General features: G+C 43.0%; 1 protein-coding gene across 1 annotated transcript in view; it reads right to left on the bottom strand.

The window, feature by feature from the left end:
• abcg8 (ATP-binding cassette, sub-family G (WHITE), member 8) overlaps positions 1-23,346 on the bottom strand; it is a 71,790-nt gene that overhangs the window by 8,850 nt on the left and 39,594 nt on the right. Inside the window, exons 10-12 of the mRNA XM_070890963.1 lie at positions 21,110-21,186; positions 16,698-16,965; positions 6,874-7,001 (exon numbers count right to left, since the gene is read on the bottom strand). Of these exons, the coding sequence (XP_070747064.1) occupies positions 6,874-7,001; positions 16,698-16,965; positions 21,110-21,186 (473 nt within the window). The remainder of the gene's footprint in view (positions 1-6,873; positions 7,002-16,697; positions 16,966-21,109; positions 21,187-23,346) is intronic.

Below are 23,346 nucleotides of genomic sequence, written 5' to 3'. Positions count from 1 at the left end.
CCATTCGTCAGCTCAAGAACAACAAGGCATCAGGAGCAGATGGAATCCCCACCAAGGCACTAAAGTATTGCAGAGAAGCACTATTGGCACAAATGCATGACCTCATCTCTCTTATCTAGAAGGAGGAGAGCATGCCAGGAGATCTCAGAGATGCTGTAATTGTGACCATCTTCAAAAAAGGGGACAAAGAGGACTGTGGTAACTACAGAGGAATCTCCCTGCTGTCAGCCACTCTGTTGGAAAGTCATTGCAAGAATCCTCCTCAATCATCTTCTCCCTGTGGCTAAAGAGCTCCTCCCAGAGTCGCAATGCTGATTCCGACCACAAGAGATACGACGGACATGATCTTCACCGTGCGACAACTACAAGAGAAATGCGGGGAACAGCATCAACCCTTGTACATGGCCTTCTTTGATCTCACAAAGGCCTTTGACACTGTCAACCGTGAGGGACTATGGTGTGTCCTCCTCCGTTTCTGCTGCCCCCAAAAGTTTATCACCATCCTCCGCCTGCTCCACGATGACATGCAAGCTGTGATTCTGAACAATGTATCCAGAGCAGACCCAATCCACATCTGGACTGGGGTCAAGCAGGGCTGCATCATCTCACCAATGCTTTTCTCGATCTTCCTTGCTGCAATGCTTCATGTCACTCTCAACAATCACTCCGCTGGAGTGGTACTAACCTATAGAACCAATGGAAACCTGTTCAACCTTCGCCGCCTCCAGGCTAGATCCAATATCGTCCCATCCTCGGTCATCGAACAACAGTATGCAGGCGACGCTTGCGTCTGCGCACACTCCGAGGCCAAACTCCAAGCCATCGTCAACATCTTCACCGAGACGTACGAAAGCATGGCCCTTGCACTAAACATCCGGAAGACCATTTTATCTCTGCTACCTCTTTGCTGGAGCAATCCACTTCGCATTAAACTACATCTGCCAACTGTTTTCCCATTCTACTAGCTTACCAATAAGTTCATAGATTTCCCTTTCAAGATACAGGCCAACTATTCAACTGCTCCCCCTCTTCTCCTTGCCCACCAAGCCAAACCTCCCCAGCGCCTTTCATCCCCAACTCTCTCTAGTTTCTCTCCCATCTCCGGGTTCATCTCATCCATGAGACTCACCTCCTGCTCCCTTGACACCATTCTCAAACTGTTAACCATCCAACCTCCCTCCCCACTCCCCTGCTAGCTGACATTATAAATAGATCCCTCTCCTTAAACACCATTCCCCGCCTATTCAAAATCACTGTCATCTACCCCTCCACAAAAAAACCCTCAACCCCTCTTTTCTTGCAAACTATGACCCCATTTTCAACCTGCCTTTGCCCTTCAAAGTCCTTGAATTTGTTGTTGCATCCCAGATCTCGCTCACAACTCCATGTTTGAATCTCTCCAATCAGGTGTCTACCCCTCTGGGGCTCTGTAGCTGCCCTTATCAGTCACAAACAACATTCTCAGTGACTGTGAACATAATACATCATTCCTCCTCGACCTTTCTGTAGCCTTTGACATGTTCAGGACCAAGTGTAGTCTTCAGGTGAAATGGGGCATAATTAGACAGCCATAACTCCATATTCTAGAGTCATACATTCTGTCCTTATTTTAAGAGAATATTTTGATTTTATATTATTTTTAATTAAATAACAAACCTTGTGTGAATTTGGGAAGACAATAAGGAGAGATGGTTTGAGCAGGAGTGTTTCTCTGCAGTACAGGAGAAGCAGCTGGGAGACACATAACTGAGGCACTACACTACAGCACCATCAATGCTACACGGTTATAATTACAGTATAACAAGTTTACATAGGCAATTTCCATTATAAATGGCAAGATGGGAATTTAGAAATGGAAGTGCAGTTTTTAAAGCATTACATAGATAGATGTTTAATACTTTATATAGACAGATGTTCACGAACTATAAAAAACCCCACAGCAGATTTGGTCTTCAAACTTGAGTTGTGTCTGGAGAGATCATTATAACTTGGGGGATGGGAGACACAGCTAGTTACAGTCTGTCAACAGTGGTGGGAGCAATCCAAGGAGCTGAATTAACAGTATCGCACAGCATTAAACAGTAATGACTCAAGTCCAATTCTTCTACAACATTTTGGTACCATAGAATCATACAACACAGAAACATGGTATTTCACCCATCAAGTCTGTTAAAGTGTTTTTCTCCATCTGAACCACCTAATCTCACTCAGTTGCCTTTGATAAAATGGTTTGTGGCCGGGAATTACACATTATAACTTCCCGTTCAATTCTTTGTGACGGTCTTAAATTTATGCCCGCTCATTACAATCTTGCTGACCAACTAATGCAATTCATATCTTAACTCCAATTGCAGTTTAACAAAGTTTTTGTTTAAGTTCAGGATTACCTCCTTGTTTGCCTCTAGATACAAATCCAAGAATTCAGCTTGCCTTTTTTATGGCCTCATCTACCAGCACAGTCAGTGTTAGTAACCTATGTATTTGCCCTCCAAGGTCCTTATGCTCAGTTTAAAATCTTAGTGTATTTCTTTCCATTATTCTTACTTCCAAAGTATATTGGTTCACATTTTTCTACATTTATTTGCAATGGTCACCTAGCTGCCCACCCTACTAGTCCATCTATGTCCTCCTGCAGTCTTTCACAATCCTCACCACAATTTGCCAGACCCTCCCCAATTTGGAGCAATCAAAAAACATTGATATTACTCCCTCAATTCCTGTGTCCAAATGATTTATGAAGATAAGAGCAGCCACAATCCAGATCTCTGGAGAACCACTCACCAAGGGCTCAATTTCCCCCAATTATCTACGCCATGTTATTGGCATGGCCTGTTTTTATTGGAGTAAATTAAAATCTCCAAGTTTCCCCAAAGTTTCTGCACCAGCGTAATTCACTTGGCACAATTTTTTTAGGCTGCGATTTTTTAAAAAACCTCATTTGAGGTGTAACCTGCCACCCATGCCAATTCTGGTTATTTAAGCAAGTTTGGCCAACTATGATTTTTTTTTTTAAAAGAAGTTAAACTAATATGGCAGGGGGATGGGAACCAATGCAGGGAGATAGAGGGAAACAAAAAGGAGGCAAAAACAAAAGACAGAAAGGAGATGAGGAAAAGTGGAGGGCAGAGAAACCCAAGGCAAAGAACAAAAAGGGCCATTGTACAGCAAAATTCTAAAAGGACAGAGGGTGTTAAAAAAACAAGCCTAAAGGCTTTGTGTCTTAATGCAAGGAGTATCCGCAATAAGGTGGATGAATTAACTGTGCAAATAGATGTTAACAAATATGATGTGATTGGGATTACGGAGACGTGGCTCCAGGATGAGCAGGGCTGGGAACTCAACATCCAGGGGTATTCAACATTCAGGAAGGATAGAATAAAAGGAAAAGGAGGTGGGTAGCATTGCTGGTTAAGGAGGAGATTAAGGCAATAGTTAGGAAGGACATTAGCTTGGATGATGTGGAATCTATATGGGTAGAGCTGCAGAACACCAAAGGGCAAAAAACGTTAGTGGGAGTTGTGTACAGACCTCCAAACAGTAGTAGTGATGTTGGGGAGGGCATCAAACAGGAAATTAGGGGTGCGTGCAATAAAGGTGCAGCAGTTATAATGGGTGACTTTAATATGCACATAGATTGGGCTAACCAAACTGGAAGCAATACGGTGGAGGAGGATTTTCTGGAGTGCATAAGGGATGGTTTTTTAGACCAATATGTCGAGGAACCAACTAGGGGGGAGGCCATCTTAGACTGGGTGTTATGTAATGAGAAAGGATTAATTAGCAATCTCGTTGTGCGAGGCCCCTTGGGGAAGAGTGACCATAATATGGTGGAATTCTGCATTAGGATGGAGAATGAAACAGTTAATTCAGAGACCATGGTCCAGAACTTAAAGAAGGCTAACTTTGAAGGTATGAGGCGTGAATTGGCTGAGATGGATTGGCGAATGATACTTAAGGGGTTGACTGTGGATGGGCAATGGCAGACATTTAGAGACCGCATGGATGAACTACAACAATTGTACATTCCTGTCTGGCATAGAAATAAAAAAGGGAAGGTGGCTCAACCGTGGCTATCAAGGGAAATCAGGGATAGTATTAAAGCCAAGGAAGTGGCATACAAATTGGCCAGAAATAGCAGCGAACCTGGGGACTGGGAGAAATTTAGAACTCAGCAGAGGAGGACAAAGGGTTTGATTAGGGCAGGGAAAATGGAGTATGAGAAGAAGCTTGCAGGGAACATTAAGACGGATTGCAAAAGTTTCTATAGATATGTAAAGAGAAAAAGGTTAGTAAAGACAAATGTAGGTCCCCTGCAGTCAGAATCAGGGGAAGTCATAACGGGGAACAAAGAAATGGCGGACCAATTGAACAAGTACTTTGGTTCGGTATTCACGAAGGAGGACACGAACAACCTTCCGGTTATAAAAGGGGTCGGGGGGTCTAGTAAGGAGGAGGAACTGAGGGAAATCCTTATTAGCCGGGAAATTGTGTTGGGGAAATTGATGGGATTGAAGGCCGATAAATCCCCAGGGCCTGATGGACTGCATCCCAGAGTACTTAAGGAGGTGGCCTTGGAAATAGTGGATGCGTTGACAGTCATTTTCCAACATTCCATTGACTCTGGATCAGTTCCTATGGAGTGGAGGGTAGCCAATGTAACCCCACTTTTTAAAAAAGGAGGGAGAGAGAAAACAGGGAATTATAGACCGGTCAGCCTGACATCGGTAGTGGGTAAAATGATGGAATCAATTATTAAGGATGTCATAGCAGTGCATTTGGAAAGAGGTGACATGATAGGTCCAAGTCAGCATGGATTTGTGAAAGGGAAATCATGCTTGACAAATCTTCTGGAATTTTTTGAGGATGTTTCCAGTAGAGTGGATAAGGGAGAACCAGTTGATGTGGTATATTTGGACTTTCAGAAGGCGTTCGACAAGGTCCCACACAAGAGATTGATGTGCAAAGTTAGAGCACATGGGATTGGGGGTAGTGTACTGACATGGATTGAGAACTGGTTGTCAGACAGGAAGCAAAGAGTAGGAGTAAATGGGTACTTTTCAGAATGGCAGGCAGTGACTAGTGGGGTACCGCAAGGTTCTGTGCTGGGGCCCCAGCTGTTTACACTGTACATTAATGATTTAGATGAGGGGATTAAATGTAGTATCTCCAAATTTGCGGATGACACTAAGTTGGGTGGCAGTGTGAGCTGCGAGGATGATGCTGTGAGGCTGCAGAGCGACTTGGATAGGTTAGGTGAGTGGGCAAATGCATGGCAGATGAAGTATAATGTGGATAAATGTGAGGTTATCCACTTTGGTGGTAAAAACAGAGAGACAGACTATTATCTGAATGGTGACAGATTAGGAAAAGGGGAGGTGCAAAGAGACCTGGGTGTCATGGTACATCAGTCATTGAAGGTTGGCATGCAGGTGCAGCAGGCGGTTAAGAAAGCAAATGGCATGTTGGCCTTCATAGCAAGGGGATTTGAGTACAGGGGCAGGGAGGTGTTGCTACAGTTGTACAGGGCATTGGTGAGGCCACACCTGGAGTATTGTGTACAGTTTTGGTCTCCTAACCTGAGGAAGGACATTCTTGCTATTGAGGGAGTGCAGCGAAGGTTCACCAGACTGATTCCCGGGATGGCGGGACTGACCTATCAAGAAAGACTGGATCAACTGGGCTTGTATTCACTGGAGTTCAGAAGAATGAGAGGGGACCTCATAGAAACATATAAAATTCTGACGGGGTTAGACAGGTTAGATGCAGGAAGAATGTTCCCAATGTTGGGGAAGTCCAGAACCAGGGGTCACAGTCTAAGGATAAGGGGTAAGCCATTTAGGACCGAGATGCGGAGGAACTTCTTCACCCAGAGAGTGGTGAACCTGTGGAATTCTCTACCACAGAAAGTTGTTGAGGCCAATTCACTAAATATATTCAAAAAGGAGTTAGATGAGGTCCTTACTGCTAGGGGGATCAAGGGGTATGGCGAGAAAGCAGGAATGGGGTACTGAAGTTGAATGTTCAGCCATGAACTCATTGAATGGCGGTGCAGGCTAGAAGGGCCGAATGGCCTACTCCTGCACCTATTTTCTATGTTTCTATGTTTCTATGGCGTATGTGACCGCTCTGAAAAACCTTCTGGACAGTTAACAAAATCAGCGCAGGTAAGAGAATCAGCGGGAAGATCCAGTTCCATGGCCGGGACAGCAGCAGCAGAGGGGGAGAGGGGGCATTCGGTCAGGGCTAGGAGTGGCACTGGCTCCGGGGGGCGGGCTTTTAATTCACAGTTTACAGGATAGACTTTTGACACAAAGACTCTAATATTTTCATGTTGTTAAGCTGCTGCCTTAAATAGCTGCAATGTGCAAGGTATTTGTGCAGGTTGCTGTGAGCTGACCAGAATGTCTTGTACGTTTCACTTTCCAGCCTCAGCCTGCAGTGTGTCTCTCGTTACCCTGGCAACCCGATCTTTTTGCCGCATATCTTAGGCTCCACCCACTTAAGGACAATGTGCGCCAGGCCACATTCACAAGTTAAAATGGGGAAACTTTCAATTTTTTTTGGCGTAGTCGGGCCCAAAGAAAATGGGCGTAACTCTTCAAATATGCCAAAAAACAGTACTGGGGAAAATTGAGCCTCAGATCTTTTCAGTATGAGAAAGTTCCTTCTACCTTTATCCTTTGTTTTCTGCTCCCAGCTGTCTATTCATGTAGCCATATTCCCCTTAATTCTATTTGCCATTGTCTTTGCCATAAGCCTTTTAAAGTTATACCTGATCAAATGCAAATGTTAAGAAACTCATATTACATTCCTCATTATTATTGGCAACAATTTTGCTTGACTCAACATAACTTCAGCAAAGCTCTTACTTACATTTGTGCCCTTGACTGGAATGGTAAGATTTCCTATCATAATAGAGTAAGAATGTCCTGTGAACTGAACCTGTATCAGACCTTCAAAACCCCATCGGAGGAAGGACATTTTGGAAAACCAAGAAGCGACTGTGATCAAGCACAAAGACATAAAGTTAGTTTTCAAATTCAATCTTTTTCGTTGTTTTTCTCTCCCCACAAATCATCCTTCTGCCTCGTGAACTCCAAATGAGATTTTAAGATGCAGCAATACTGCATTTTTTATTTGTTTGAAACATGTAAAACAGCATTTATAGACAAAATATATGTACGAGTTGTTACTCATGAACTGTCCTTGAACTTATGGAAGTTCGGATTCAAATCTAGTTCAGTAACAGGCATTCAAGAGCAAAGGGCCAGGATAATGTTTCTGATTTGTGCTGTCTCAAAAACAATCCTATTCATCAAGTTTCAACATTTTGCTACCGAGTAAAAGAGTTGAGACACAGACAACTATGTAAACAACTCAATAAAATGTTGACATCATATTGGCGCAGGGGTAGAAGAAGTCCATCTTGGCAGTTCCAAATTATTATTTACTTAAACATTCTACCAGATATTTAAACAAAGAATAATTGGTCCTTACTTCGAATATACAGCACAGAAACAGGCCATTTGGCCCAACTAAGCTGCTGATGTTTATTCACTACACAATTCTTCTCCCATTCCATCTACCTCATCTCAGCCATCCAGCATATCTTGCTATTACTTTTTCTCTCATTTACTCATCCAGTTTCCTTTTGAAAGCATCTAAGCTATTTGCCTGAACCATTTCCTGTGGTAATGACTTCCACATCCTAACCACTCTGAGTAATGACATTTATCCTTATTTCCTTATTGGATTTATTAGTAACTATCTTGTATTTATAGTCCCTAGTTTTAGATTCTCACACAAGTAGAAGTATGTTCTCCACATCTACGTTGTCCAACCCATTCAGAATTTTAAAGATCTCTATCAGGTTTCCTCTGAGCCTTCTCTTTTCTAAGGAAAAAAAGCCCTTACCTGTTCAATCCTTCCCAATCTCAGTTCTGGTACAATCCTTGTAAGTCTTTTTTGTACGTTCGCCTGTGCTTCTATGTCCTCTCTAGTATGGAGACCAGAACTGTGCACAGTACTTTAAGTGCGGCCTGACCAGGGTCCTACACATGTTTAACATAACTTCACTACTTTTGAATTCTATACCCTAGAAATAAATCCCAGTGCTTTGTTAGCATTTTAATTGCTTTACTGACCTGCAGTGCTGCTTTTAATGATTTGTTCACCTGTATCCTTAGATCTCTTTGCTCTTTACCCCATTCAGTTTCTTATTTTCTATGGTGTAGGTGATGTTTCTATTTGTCCTTCCAAAGTACATCACCTCACATTATCTATGTTAAAGTTCATTTGCCACTTTTCTCATGTCTTTTTGTATTACGTTGTATTCTTCTTCAGTGTTAGCTATAACCCCAGTTGGATATCATCTGCAAATGTTGATAGTTACTTATTCCAAAATCCACATCACTAATGTAAATTATGAGTAACAGTGGTTTGCATTGATCCTTGTGGAATACCACTTTCTACCATCCTCCAATCTGAATAACTATCCTTTACCCCTTACTCTCTGCTTTCAATTTTTTAGCCAATTTGCTATGCATTCAGCTATTTTCCCCTGACCCTACATGCCCTAACCGTTATTATGAGCCGACCATATGGTTCGTTATCAAAGGCCTTTTGAAAATCCAAGTATATGACATCTTTTCCATTACCCTTGTCTAATCTTTCTGTTACCTCTTCAAATAATTATATTAGGTTAGTTAAGCATGACATAAGCTTTTTGGAATCCATGCTGACTATTTTTTTAATTGTATTTTCTGTCTCTTGATTCTTTTCCATCACTTTTTTTTAGTATAGATTCAAGTATCTTTCCTCTCACGGACATTAAGCTGACTGGTCTACAGTTCCCCGGTTTTATTCAATCTCCATTTTTGTATACAGGACCAACATATGCTGTCCACAAGTCCTCTGGCACTACCCCCGCTTCTATGAAACTTTTGTATGTAAATGTGATCTGGTGTCACTTGGGAGTGACCACCATCAGTAATCTCATAACGGGGTCGAGAGGTTTAGACTGTACTATTGGCTGGAATTTTCACATTGCACAGTGTGCGGGTTTGGGAGCGGGTCGGCGGTTAAAAGCACTGAAATTGACAGTGCATCAGTAACCCGCCGACTTCTGCCTTTCACTGGGCGTATTTCGAGGCGGGCCACCTCATTGTGGTGGTTAACTGCTCATTTACAGACTCTTAATAACCTTTTCAACATGAGGTTTGAACTTTAACTGGTTTTGTAGGGGATTCACATACCTTGGGGAGGCTCGCCTGGAGGGGAAGCAGGAACTCAGTGGCCATTGTGCTACTTTATTAAGTGACAGCTGGAAAAAGCACAAATACTGCCTCCTTACACCTGCCTCCTTGCCTAAGGAAAAGGCTTTTGCTGACACCATTTTGTGCAGAGATTTAGCTTTCAGGAGTTTGCAGGTGATTTCTACAACCTAGGAAGCCTCTCTCAGTACACTGCTGGTCACTCTCTGTACATTGGAGGATTGTACCTCTGATCTCCACATTACCTGCCATCTGTCAGATCAGCATGGGTGCCGCTTATGCTGTCTCACCCTGGATCTCAGAAATCGGACCAAGATGAGCCCCAACACCAACACCACCAGCAGCCTTCTCCTCACTGACCTGATGCTCCACAGGAGAGAGTGGATCAGCACAGGGGTGCACTGTGCTGGAGATGATATCCCCGACACAGGATATACAGGCAGAGGATGAGCTTCCTGGACATGGCTGAACAGCAGTGCTTCAGGAAGCTCAGGCTATTGTGCCAAGTCATCGCAGACATTTGTAGCTTGCTGGATGAAGCCCTGCTGCCCTCAGGACCTGGTATACATATCTTATCAGTGGCTGTCAGTCACCACCGCCCTTAACTTCTTCACCCCAGGCTCCTTCCAGGGATCTGCACCAGACAGTTGTGGGATCTCGCAGTCAGCCACCCACAGATGCATCACCCAGGTGACTGATACCATGTTTCACAAGTCAGCCAATTATGTAAACTTTGCCACTGATGAAGCCAGTGTTACTGAGCGGGCGCTCAGTTTTGCGGCTCTGACTGGCTTTCCACGGGTGCAGGGCATCATTGACTGCACACGTGGCCATCACCCAAGTGTGTTTGTGAACCGCAAGGGCTTCCACTCCCTCAATGTGCAGCTCGTCTGCAACCATAAAAAAATCATGCATATGTATGCCAGATTCCCTCATCTTGTGCCAGTCCACCCTCCCTCAGTTCCAAACAGACTTATTGGCTGTCCACTGACGATGTGGTTGATGACATCATTGAGAAGGCCAAGCAATGAGGCGGAGGAGCACTGTATTGACAGCCACATGTCCACCAGATGTGTCATAGAGCAAGCAATCGGCATGCTGAAGATACGCTTCAGATGCCTTGACATATCTGGAGGAGTTCCTCACTACGCACCAGCCAGGATCTCCAGAATCATCGTTGTATGCTGCATGCTGCACAACATAGCGCAGCAGCAAGCTTTGGATGTGCAGGAGAAGCAAGGCACAGAGTGCACAGCCTCTTTGGAGGAGGAGATGGCACCAGCAGCGGTACACAACCACACCTCTGCCAAAGAGCTGTGATCCTCCAACAACCTTCAAGTCTGATGTGTGGAAGGCCCCTTTAAAAATCTGAGCTCAAGGCAAGTCATCGGTGATGTCATCAGACCTGCTTCATTTAATTGGCCGGAAAATAAGCAGGCCTAATTCAATTGCTCCAATTCAGTTAAAGACAAGGTGGAGAGCACGCCGCCGAGTGCTGCGTGAGGGCGACCCGCTACGTAGGTCACCGCACCTGACTCGCCTCACAGATAAACATTCCGGCCATAGTGTCTTGGTCACTTTCACATATCCATTTCTGTTTATAATATATGGAATAGGTGCAGAAAGTTTTATGGAGTTTTCACTCATTTCTTTTGCCATTGCCAGCAGGTATCATGCTGAATATCAATGGGCAGAATGATCTTTATATCTTTATGCATTTGATATCTGATGACATCCTGATTGAAAGACTGACAATTGTAACATAATTGCTGCAAGTTTATGGAGTGATAATATGCAATTGATTCCTGGGAAATAACATTTTATATTATAGCTAAAAAGTCATGATTGAAGTAATCTTTCTCCCTTTGGTAGAGAAAAATCCACAGCACAAAATGAATTTTATCCCCAAGTATCATCTTGCACTTCTGTCGAAATTGTGGAAAATGAGAAAAGTCACTTGGTGCAGTGTAAAGTAGTTATTGGAGACAAGGGTTCAATCATTTTCAAGATTAGGACTGACAGAATGTAGCTTTATTGTTACTCTGCACCAAATCTGATCTGGTGTCATCTTTATCATCTAAATACTGGTGTAAAAAATGTTCCAATATTCTCTCAAGAACACGAAATATAAAATTTCCTAAACATCTATTTTAACAAAGTGAAGTGATCTAGACATACGCACGGAAGATATTTATATGTAAAAAGGAAAACCGAATACTGGAAATTGGAAATAAAAATAGAAAATGCACAACTGGCTGTTCAGCATCAGGAACAGAAAGAAAGATTACTTTTAATCAAAACCCTGTATAAGAAAAGTTTTGATGAAGGATCCTAGCTAAAACTTTGATCTGCCTTTCTCTTAGATACTGATCAATCTGCAATGAATATTGTAACATTTTCTGTTCAGAACGTAGATTTTTAATTACCAGCCAAAGCAGTTATTATTATTTACTTTTTTTTTAAACTTACCTAAAATCATAGTAAGCACTTGACATGCAAAGAATATACAATATCTGGCTATTATAAGGCAGCAGCACACTTAGGATTTTGGATAGTTTAATTAGCATCCATTTCTGATGTCCTTTTGCAACATACAATGCAGGAAAGATACATTAGTGGAGTATGAAGGTACAAATGATGATAAATAAAAAGTAAACATTAATAAATGTCTTTGGCTGGGTGGATTAATAACAACTGATATGCAACCAGAGTAAGCAGGTTCTTAAAAAGGAGGAGAAAAAGGTGGAGGGATTCAGGGAGGGAATTCTAGAGCTTTGGGCATAGATGGCTGAAGTCACAGCCACCAATGGTGGGGTAAAAGGAGTGGGACATATGCAAGAAGCCAGAGTTGGAGGAATGCAGATTTCTCAGAGGCTTGAGGAGGTGACAGAAATCAGGAGGGGTGAGGCCATGGAGGGATTTGAACAGTAGGATGAGAATGCACCAGAGAAGCCTCCTGCTGCATCAATATTTTCTTGCGCTGTCGAATTGTGTTTTCTATACTTTCACATGTCTTAACTCTCTAACCGCCCCCCCATACTCTCTCACGCTCTCTCCTATCCCCCTCACTTTCATCACCATTCCACCCAATTTGGCAGAGACCACTACAACCAACCAACCCACCTAGCAGCAAGAGTCAATTAGCATGCAAAGAAGGGAGAGGCACGAGTCATGGAAGCAAAATACTACAGATGCTGGAAATCTGAAATATAAAACAGAAAATGCTGGAAATACTCACGGTCAGGTTGCATCCATGGAGAGAGAGAAACAGAGTTCAGAACATAAGAAATAGGAGCAGGAGTAGGCCATTTGGCCCCTCGAGCCTGCTCCGCCATTCAATGCGATCATGGCTGATCGGATCATGGACTCCCGCTCCCCATAACCCTTATCGCTCAAAAATCTGTCTTTCTCCACCTTAAATATATTCAATGACCCAGCCTGGGGCAGAGAATTCCATAGATTTACAACCCTCAGAGAAGAAATTTCTCCTCATCTCAGTTTAAATGGGTGGCCCCTTATTCGACTATGTCCCCTAGTTTTAGTTTCCGCTGAGTGGAAATATCCTCTCTGCATCCACCTTGTCGAGCCCCCTCATTATCTTGTATGTTTCGATAAGATCACCTTTCATTCTTCTGAACTCCAATGTGTATAGGCCCAACTATCCTCATAAGTCAACCCCCTCATCTCCGGAATTAATCTACTGAACCTTCTCTGAACAGCCTCCAATGCAAGTAAATACTTCCTTAAATACAGAGACCAAAACTCTAGGTGTGGCCTCACCAATACCCTGTACAGTTGTAGCTGGACTTCTCAGTTTTTATACACTATCCCCCTTACAATAAAGGCCAATATTTCATTTGCCTTACTGATCACTTGCTGTACCTGCATATTAACTTTTTGTGTTTCATGCACAAGGACCACCAGGTCCTTCTGTAGAGCAGCATTTTGTAATTGTTCTCCATTTAAATAATAATTTGCTTTTCTATTATTTCTGCCAAAGTGGATAACCTCACTTTTTCCCACATTATACAATATCTGCAAAATGTTTGCCCACTCACGTAGCCTGTCTATACCCCTTTGCAGATTTTTTGTGTCCTCCTCACAATTTGCTTTTCCACCCATCTTCATATCAGCAAACTTGGCTACATTACACTCGGTCCCTTCATCCAAGTCATTAATATAGATTGTAAATAGTTGAGGACCCAGCACCGATCCCTGTGGCACCCCATTAGTCTCTGTTTGCCAACCAGAAAATGACCCATTTATCCCGACTCTCTGTTTTCTGTTAGCTAGCCAATCATCTATCCATGCTAATATATTACCCCCAACCCCGTGAGCTTTTCTCTTGTGCAGTGACCTTTTATGTGGCACCTTATCGAATGCCTTCTGGAAATCCAAATACATCACATCCACTGGTCCCCCTTTATCCACCCTGCTCGTTACATCCTCAAAGAACTACAGCAAATTTGTCAAACACCGTTTTCCTTTCATAAAACAATGCTGATTCTGCTTGATTGAATCATGCTTTTCCAAATGTTCCACTACTGCTTCCTTAATAATGGACTCCAGCATTTTCCCAACGACAAATGTTAGGCTAACTGGTCTATAGTTTCCTGCTTTTTTCTGCCTCCTTTTTAAAAAAAAGAGTAGGGGCGTTACATTTGCGGTTTTCCAATCTGCTGGGACCCCCCCAGAATCTGGGGAATTTTGGTAGATTACAACCAATGCATCCACCTCTTTTAAGACCCTAGGATGTAAGCCATCAGGTCCAAGGGACTTGTCCGCCTAGTACTACATTACTGATAGTGATTATATTAAGTTCCTCCCTATCTATAGCCCCTTGATTATCCACTATTGGGATGCTTTTAGTGTCTTCTACCGTGAAGACAGATACAAAATATTTGTTCAACGTCTCTGCCATTTCCCTGTTCTCCATTACTAATCCCCATTCTCATCTTCCACGGGACCAACATTTACTTTAGCCACTCTTTTCCTTTTTTTACGTACCTGTAAAAACTCTTACTATCTGTTTTTATATTTTGTGCTAGTTTATTCTCATCATCTATCTTCCCTCTCAATCATTTTTTTTTAAAAGACGTTCTCTGCTGGCTTAAAAAAATTTGCCAATCCTCTGCCCTCCCACTCGTCTTGGCCACATTGTATGCCTTTGTTTTTGTTCAGGTCGATGATCTTTCATCAGAATTGGAAAATGCTGGAGATACAACAGGTTTTAAGCAAGTGCAGAGGCAGGAAAATAGGGAATGGTAGGAAAGAACAAAATGGAAGGTCTATGATAGGGTGGAAGGCAGGAGAGATTAAATGACAAAAGGAATGATAGTACAAGGCTAAAGGAGGTGGTAACAGGACACATAAAAAAGCTACAAATGATGAGTGTAGGAGGTGTAAATGGCAATAAACGAATCATTACCAACAACTGCTGTGTGAAAAAAAATGGGAGCAGTGGTTATCATAGAATCATTAAAATTTTCAGCACAGAAGGAGGCCATTCTGCACATCATGTCGGTGTTGGCCGTCAAGAAGCTATCCAGCCTAATCCCACTTTCTAGCTATTGATCCGTAGCCCTGTAGGTTATGGCACTTCCAAGTACTTTTTAAATGCTATGAGGTTTTCTGCCTCTACCACCCTGTCAGGCAGTGAGTTCTAGACCCCCACCACCCTCTGGGTGAAAAAAATGTCTCCTCAATTCCCCTCACCAATTACTTTAAATCTATGCCCCCTGGCTATTGACCCCTCTGCTAAGGGAAATAGGTCCTTCCTATCCATTCTATCAAGGCCCTTCATAATTTTATACACCTCAATTAGATCTCCCCGCAGCCTCCTGTTACAAAGAAAACACCACCAGCCTATCCAATCTTCCCTCAGTGTAAATCTCCTTTTTATCCTCTCTAGTGCAATCACATCATTCCTGTAATGTGGTGACCAGAACTACACGCAGCCTAACTAGTGTTTTATACAGTTCAAGCATAACCTTCCTGCTCTTACATTCTATGCCTCGGCCAATAAAGGCAAGTATCCCTTATGCCTTCTTAACCACTTTATCTACTTGGCCTGCTACCTTCAGGATCCCTCTATTCCTGTACACTTCAGTGTCCTACCATTTATTGTTTATTCCCTTGCCTTGTGCATTACCTCACACTTTTCCATTTGCCACTGATCATAAAATGCAAGGGACCTAGTACTAAGCCCAACGGAAACACCCTTCCGGTCACAAAAACAACCATTACCCTTTGCTTCCTGCCTGAGCCAATTTTGGATCCAACTTGCCACCTTGCCCTGGATCCCACGGGCTATTACTTTTATGACCAGTCTGCCATGTGGGATCTTATCAAAAGCCTTGCTAAAATCCATATACACTACATCAAATGCATTGCCTTCATCCACCCTCCTAGTTACCTCCTCAAAAAATTCAACCAAGTTAGTCAGACACAACCTTCCCTTAACAAATCCATGCTGACTGTCCTTGTTTAATCAGTATCTTAAATGAAGATGTATCGTGTCCCTCAGAATTTTTTCCAATAATTTTCCCACCACTGAGGTTAGGCTGACTGGCCTGTGATTACTCGGTCTATCCCTTTCTCCCTTTGTAAACAAGGGTGCAACATTAACAGTCCTCCGGCACCACACCTGTAGCCAGAGAGGATTGGAAAATCATGGGCAGAGCCTCTGCTAGTTCCTCTCTTGCTTCTCTCAACACCCTGGGATACAGTTCATCTGGGCCTGGGAATTTATCCATTTTCAAAGATGCTAAATCCTTTAATACTTCTTCCCACACGATGTTAATTTCATCTAATATTTCACACCCCTCCTCCCTGATTGAGGAGGACAATGCAGACATTGCAGTGTACTTGCTCTGAACCCTCACTATCTCCTCCTTGAATACCTCCCATTGCTCTAACACTTCAAGTAACTGTTACCAGTACACTTTGGCTAAATCCCATCTCAGCTTAGTAAAATTGGCTTTTCCCCAATTGAGAACTTTTATTCCTGGTCTATCTTTGTCCTTTTCCATAACTACCATGATCTGAAATTGTTGAACTCAATTTTGAGTCCGGAAGCTAATTTGAAATTAAATATAATAAAAAAGATTAACCATATCTTAACACCTTCAAGAGGGGAGATGAGGTGGGGACATTGGGGGGAATCATTCACCCGATGGAGCTATATATCAGAGTGAGATGCATCAAAACAGGCCACATTTTTAAACCAAAATGGATGAGTTTTAAATCAAATAAATGAAACATAATGGATCTGCTTGTTGGGGTTTGTTTATTGAAAGCCAGAACATGTCTTATGGAGAATCGGGAGGTGGGCCATGCAGGAAACCATGCCCATATTAAGATAGTTCTAATACTACATGCATATCGAAAATTACTCACATTACGGCTGAATTTAAACATGCTTACCTGTCCACATATTTTTTAGACTAATAACGAAGCCTCCTGTTAAGTAGAAAATTGTAAAAAAGACATTTCCTATTATAGAAGATAACTGCAGTGTCGGTAGTAATGCTGCGACCCACAAAGCCATTACCCTGCTGCAATAAACCATGAGCCACACCAGCAGAAAGTTCAAGAGGAAAGGACTAGCCTCAGGTCTGAGAGCCGCTATCCAGTAGATTGGCACACCGTAGATTATTACGAAAGCACAGTGTTCTGGGAGTTCCCCCAAAAGCTGTGGGGTGAAAGATAATGCCAAATGGTTATTAACAAATTGAGAGTACAACTTAAGTATAGTAGACATCCCCATGATGTTGTGACATTCTGATGTATCACAGCTTCTGATACAACGCATCTTGTTTATAGCTACCTTACCAATACTTACCTAGAATTTCCATGGGGGTGTGGGCCAGGGGGGTTCTCCTGATCGTCCACTGTAACTTTGATGGAAGATTAGCGGAAACCCCGGAGAATCAGCTTGACTGGAAATTCTACCCCACTGTCTTGAACACTATACCGCAATCTCTTATGATGCCTATTGGCATAGGTTCTCCTTTTTGTATAGTTTACACCTGAATGGCTATTGGTGGATTTTAGATACACACAAATAAAAGTTTGCTTTTAGCAGCCAATTTTACATTGCCAACTTATTAGTATAGCTTCGTGTGCCGATTCGGATGGATGTAGGGTCACACCAGTGGGAGAGCGCAACATTGCATCTCTGAAATTTAATGGGGAATGTTAAAATAGGGTGACAAAAATTCTGAAAACCTTGACAGCACCAAAAAAGGTATCTCAACCCATTATCAGCCTTTGCCAAGGCTGACTGACAGGGGACTAAAAGACAGACATAAATGAAGGGAAAGCAAACCCAAAGTACAATGGAGAGTCTGCAGGAAAGTGACGGAGCAGCCAGCACACAGCACCCAGTTTGATAACTGCTACCACAGAGGTGATGCAGTAAAAGATAGTTATAAGGAAGGTTGCTATCTCTACCACTCTACAGGACCATAGAAAAGAAATAAATAACTTGTATTTCATGAACTTAGGACATCCCAAAGCACTTTTGAAGTGTAGTTACTTGTAATGTAGGAAATACAGCAGCCAATTTGCAAACAGCAAGGTCCTACAAACTGCAATGAAATAAATGACTAGATCTTATGTATTGGTTGAAGGATTAATGTAGCCAGGACTGTGTGAACTCCCTTGCTGTTTCAAATAGTGTCGTAGGAACTTTTACAATCAGAGAGGCCAAGACGTTTAACAGCTTATCCGAAAGACTGCAACACCGACAGTGCAGCATCCCCTCAGGACTGCACTGGAGTGCCAGCCTAAATTTTGTGCTCAAAGCGATCACTTATACCATCCCCAAAGGCCATCATTGAAGCATGTCTGCAAGGTGGTGTGGTCAAGTTTCAGGACACAACTGACCATTATTGATGAACAAGCCAGCCTTATACTGCATGGTATCTTTTCAGCAGATGGTAGAGCTCTGCACCTGCCTTTCTGCTGACCCCAATCCAGAAGACAATTCCTTCTAATCACTACCAGGTAGGTATGCAACGGCATGTAGAAATGGTTGATAGCATCTTGGCAGTGCAACTGATCAGACTGTGTCTGAATAGGAACCTCTTTGGAATTAAGTGGCCACTACCTCCTGCCAGCTGAGTCCTGAGATGGATCAGCTGCACACCACTTCCGTTCATCGTCTTCGACCAGAAGTGCCGAATGGATGATCCATCTCTGCCTCCTGCCGAGGTCCCCATCATCACAGAAGCAGTCTTCAGCCAATTTGATTCACTGCACGTGACATGAAGAAACAGCTGAGCGCACTGGATACAGCAAAGGCCATGAGCCCCGACAACATCTCGGCTGCTGTGCTGAAGACTTGTGCTCCAGAACTAGCTGTGCCTCTAGCTAAACTGTTGCAGTACAGCTACAACACTGGCATCTACCCAACAAAGTGGAACAATGCCCAGGTAAAATAGATAAAAGAGCCGAATTCCAGAGGAGAGGCGAGAGTTTTATTGCCATTGACATCGAGGCAGCATTTGTCAGAGGTGGCATCAAGGAGTCAATGGGAATCAGGGGGAAAACTCTCCACTGACTCATAAAGGAAGATGGTTGTGGTTGTTGGAAGCCAATTATCTCAGGCCCAGGACATCGCTGCAGGAGTTCTTCGGGCAGTGTCCCAGGCCCAACCATTTTCAGCTGCTTCATCAATGACCTTCCTTCCATGATAAGGTCAGAAGTGGGGATGTTCACTGATAACTGCACAGTGTTCAGTTCTAGTCGCAACTACTCAGATAATGAAGCAGTCCATGCCTGCATGCAGAAAGACCTGGATGACATTCAAGCTTGGGCTGATAAGTGGCAAGTAACATTCATACCACACAAGTGCCAGGCAATGACTATCTCCAACAAGTGAGTCTAAACACCGCCCCTTGACATTCATTGGCATTACCATCACCGAATCCCCAACATCAACATCCTGGGGCGGGGGGGGTTACCACTGGCCAGAAACTTAAATACTGTGGTTACAAGAGCAGCTCAGAGGCGGGTATTCTGCAGAGAGTCACATCCCGACTCCTCAAAGCCTTTCCACTACCTACAAGGCACAAATCAGGAGTGTGGTGGAATACTCTCCACTTGCCTGGACGGGTGCAGCTCCAACAACACTCAAGCTCGACACCATCCAGGTCAAAGCAGCCCACTTGATTGGCACTACCTTAAATATTCACTTAATTCACCACCAACGCACCTTGGCTGCAGTGTGTACCATCTATAAGATGCACTGTAGCAACTCGCCAAGACTTTTTCGACAGCACCTCCCAAACCCGCGACCTCTACCACCTAGGACAAGGGCAGCAGGCTCATGGGAACATCATCACTCCCAAGTTCCCTTCCAAGTTACACACCATCCTGACTTGGAAGTATATCGTCGTTCCTTCAACGTCGCTGGGTCAAAATCCTGTAACTCCTTCCCTAACAGCACTGTGGGAGTACCTGCACTGCACAGACTGCAGTGGTTCAAGGTGGCAGCTCACCATCACCTACTCAAGGGCAATTAGGGATGGGCAATGAATGCTGGTCCTGCCAGCAACACCCACATTCCAGGACAAATAAAACCAAAAGGTTCCTGTACATTGAGGGACGTGGTACGATCACTGAACTTTTTTCTGCATAGCTTCCAAGTGTGCAGAATGGTTGAGGTGATGTTTACACTGATGGCCACCTCCTCCCATTACCCTGAGCTACTCTTCTTGAGTGACTGCTAAAGAAACATCCTTTTCTCTGCCTCACTTCCTTTAGAAGAATTTCAGTGGCCTCACTTTGAACTGGGCTCCACCACTCCGCTCCTTTCAGATATCATTCTTTTCATTAAAAGCTTGTTGTCTAGCAAATTTTATAAATCATGTTTTGTCCCTTTAAGCTGCGAGAAGCATTTAAATCCTGCAGAAACATTTAATTTCCCTACCACCAATGGATAAGCTCCCAATCATTGGTATTTTCCATGCTTGCAGCTCATCCACAATATTGGAACGAGCCTTTGGCTCCATGGTATCATTCCCATCTTTGACTCAGAAGGTGCCTGATTCGCACCCTGCTCCAGGCAGTCCTAGTGAGTGGAGATTGGAGCTCTGGCTCTGAATTCTGGGTTGATGACCAGCGGAATGCTCACACCCGGTGGGGCTGGGTGTGGGTCCCCCCTCCCTCCCTCACCTCCATCATATGGGTTGTGGGAGCTCATAACACCCTCCCACTGTACACCAGCTTAGAAGGAACGTTGCTCAGCTGTCTGCCAATCCTGCATAGCCTAGGGCCATTTCTTCTGGTGTAAAATTTCCCGCATGCACAAAACTTTGAATGGGCTGCGCAGCCTGTAAAAGGGACCACGCTCCCAAATTTAAATTTAGCGGGAACATTGGTTACAACAATGGAAGGAGCGTTCATGTTGCAGCTTGTTAGACTGCTAATCAGCCTGTGAATCCTTCCACTATGTCACACTGTTCTCCAAATCAAGAATCCACAATATTAAACAAGCATCCAAAATATTAAAATTAGGCTGACCCTGGAAATATGCACAGGATCAGTGGCATACACATCAGACATACAGCCAAATAGAAAATCTAGCTTCTTATTGGTGGTTCCCTTACTAATCAAAAAAACACAAAACTATGGCATTTATAACACATTCTGATATATATGTATATTGTATATGATTCTCTTATGAAAAATCCCCTTTATAGAGATGGCTTTTCTCCTTACAATATTTTTTTCATAATTTTCCCAACAGATTCTTATTAATAATGTTTTCATTGTCTAAGATGTGTTGTACTTCTACTGCTTCACTGTCAGTAAAGTGAAAAAAAAATTACCTTAGCAAAATAATAGGCAGTAATAGAATACATCCCATCCTCCAACTCATGGTAAAGCATTGCCCGTTCTGAATGACCTAGGGAAAAGATAATTGTGTCCAGTTCACAAGAGGTTAACAACCAGTGTGGTCTTGACTACGTATTTTTAAATCTTGGTACTGTTTTTTTAAAAAAAAAAAATTGAGTTACTGGTGTTTAAAGAAAGTTATGTATTTATATAGCACCTTTCACATCCTCAGCACGTCCACAGCGCTTTATAGCCTATTAAGTACTTTTGAAGTATAGTCACTGTTGTAATGTTTGGAAACGCTGCAATCAATTTGCACACAGCAAGGTCCCACAAACAACAATGTGATAATAACCAGATAATCTGCTTTTTAGTGATGTTTGTTGAAGGATAAATATTGGGCAGGACACTGGGGAGAACTCTCCTGCTCTTTTTTTGAAATAGTGCCATGGGATCTTTTACATCCACCCGAGAGGGCAGACAAGGCCTCAGATTAACGTCTCACCTGAAAGACGGCACCTCTGACAGTTATTTTTCTTCCGTGGTTTCCTCGTGGCATATACTAGCACTGGCCAACAAGCTGGGATAACCAGGTGCTCCCAATGGCTTCTTATGATGATATAGCCAGTTGATAGTAGTTAAAGAAGAGCGATTTTCTCTCCCTCGCTATTAGGGAGTGTCCAGCCTCTGCTTGGCATTGCAGAAGGAAGGCATGACTGGCATTGACGGCTCACTGTGAGAAATAGTGAACGCTCTTCTTACTGCTCCATGGACAGCATGCTGGAGTTCCAACACACTGTACTAACATATTAGCACTGGCTCATTGTTTTGATATTTAGTTTGACTTTTTTCATGTACAGTACTGCAAGCCAACAATCCCAGGATTGGATCCCACTACAGTAACAAAACTGAAAGCATGTATTACTGTGGAAATATCACATTTCTATTTCTATGGAGAGTGCCAAGTTTTTTTTTTATAAACATAAGGGTATTTAGCTCTCTTCATTGCTCTCCCTAGCCCATGCCTCAACGGCAGCCAGGAGGCTGAAAGGGGAACCTGCTCTCCAGGCCTTCATAATGCTGCTCTGAATTGGCACCTGGAGAATGTGCAAGAGCAGACTGTTGCCCAAATCCACAATCCTGTGAGGAAGTTCTTGATGTCCATTTCCACTTTATCATAGTGACATGCCTGAAACTAAGAAGTCAATAGTGTAGGGGATTGCGGTTATCAATATGTATCCCATCTATCTGTGGAAACCCATGTTCAACCAAATCATGGTGCAGGAAGTTGATGTTCCGTCTCCCGGTATCACTGCATCAATCCACTACATCACGTACATTTAATTTAAAATAAAATCTAAGGGTCTACAAGCTTAAAAAAAAGGCAATGTTTATTTACAAATACTGCCACATTTCTGTGGTAATGGTAATTTTAAATTATATGCTGTTTTAAAATGGTAAAAGCATTATTTCTTGCAGCGTACAATTTTTATTCTGCTACTAAAGTGGAGCTATGAGTAGTAGGGCCACATTACAGCATAATTCTAAAAGGACAAAGAGTGTTAAAAAAAAACAAGCCTGAAGGCACTGTGTCTCAATGTGAGGAACATTCGTAATAAGGTGGATGAATTAACTGCACAGATAGCGTAAACAGATATGATGTAATTGGGATTACGGAGACATGGCTCCAGGGTGACCAAGACTGGGAACTCAACATCCAAGGGTATTCAATATTCAGGAAAGATAGACAGAAAGGAAAAGGAGGTGGGGTAGCGTTGCTGGTTAAAGAGATTAACACAATATTAAGGAAGGACATTAGTGTGGATGAGGTGGAATCTGTATGGGTAGAGCTGCAGAACACCAAAGGGCAGAAAACGCTAATGGGAGTTGTGCCGACACCACCAAACAGATGTTGGGGATGGGATCAAACAGGAAATTAGGGATGCGTGCAATAAAGGTACAGCAGTTATCATGGGTGACTTTAATCTACATATAGATTGGGCAAACCAAACTGGTAGCAATACGGTGGAGGAGGATTTCCTGGAGTGTATAAGGGATGGTTTTCTAGACCAATATGTCGAGGAACCAACTAGAGAGCTGGCCATCCTAAACTGGGCGTTGTGTAATGTGAGGATTAATTAGTAATCTTGTTGTGCGAGGCCCCTTAGGGAAGAGTGATCATAATATGGTAGAATTCTTCATTAAGATGGAGTGTGACACAGTTAATACA

This window comes from Pristiophorus japonicus, chromosome 9 (genome assembly GCF_044704955.1).
Source record: "Pristiophorus japonicus isolate sPriJap1 chromosome 9, sPriJap1.hap1, whole genome shotgun sequence".
In the NCBI taxonomy this organism is placed as follows: domain Eukaryota; kingdom Metazoa; phylum Chordata; class Chondrichthyes; family Pristiophoridae; genus Pristiophorus; species Pristiophorus japonicus.
This window is presented reverse-complemented; position numbering and strand designations above follow the sequence as displayed.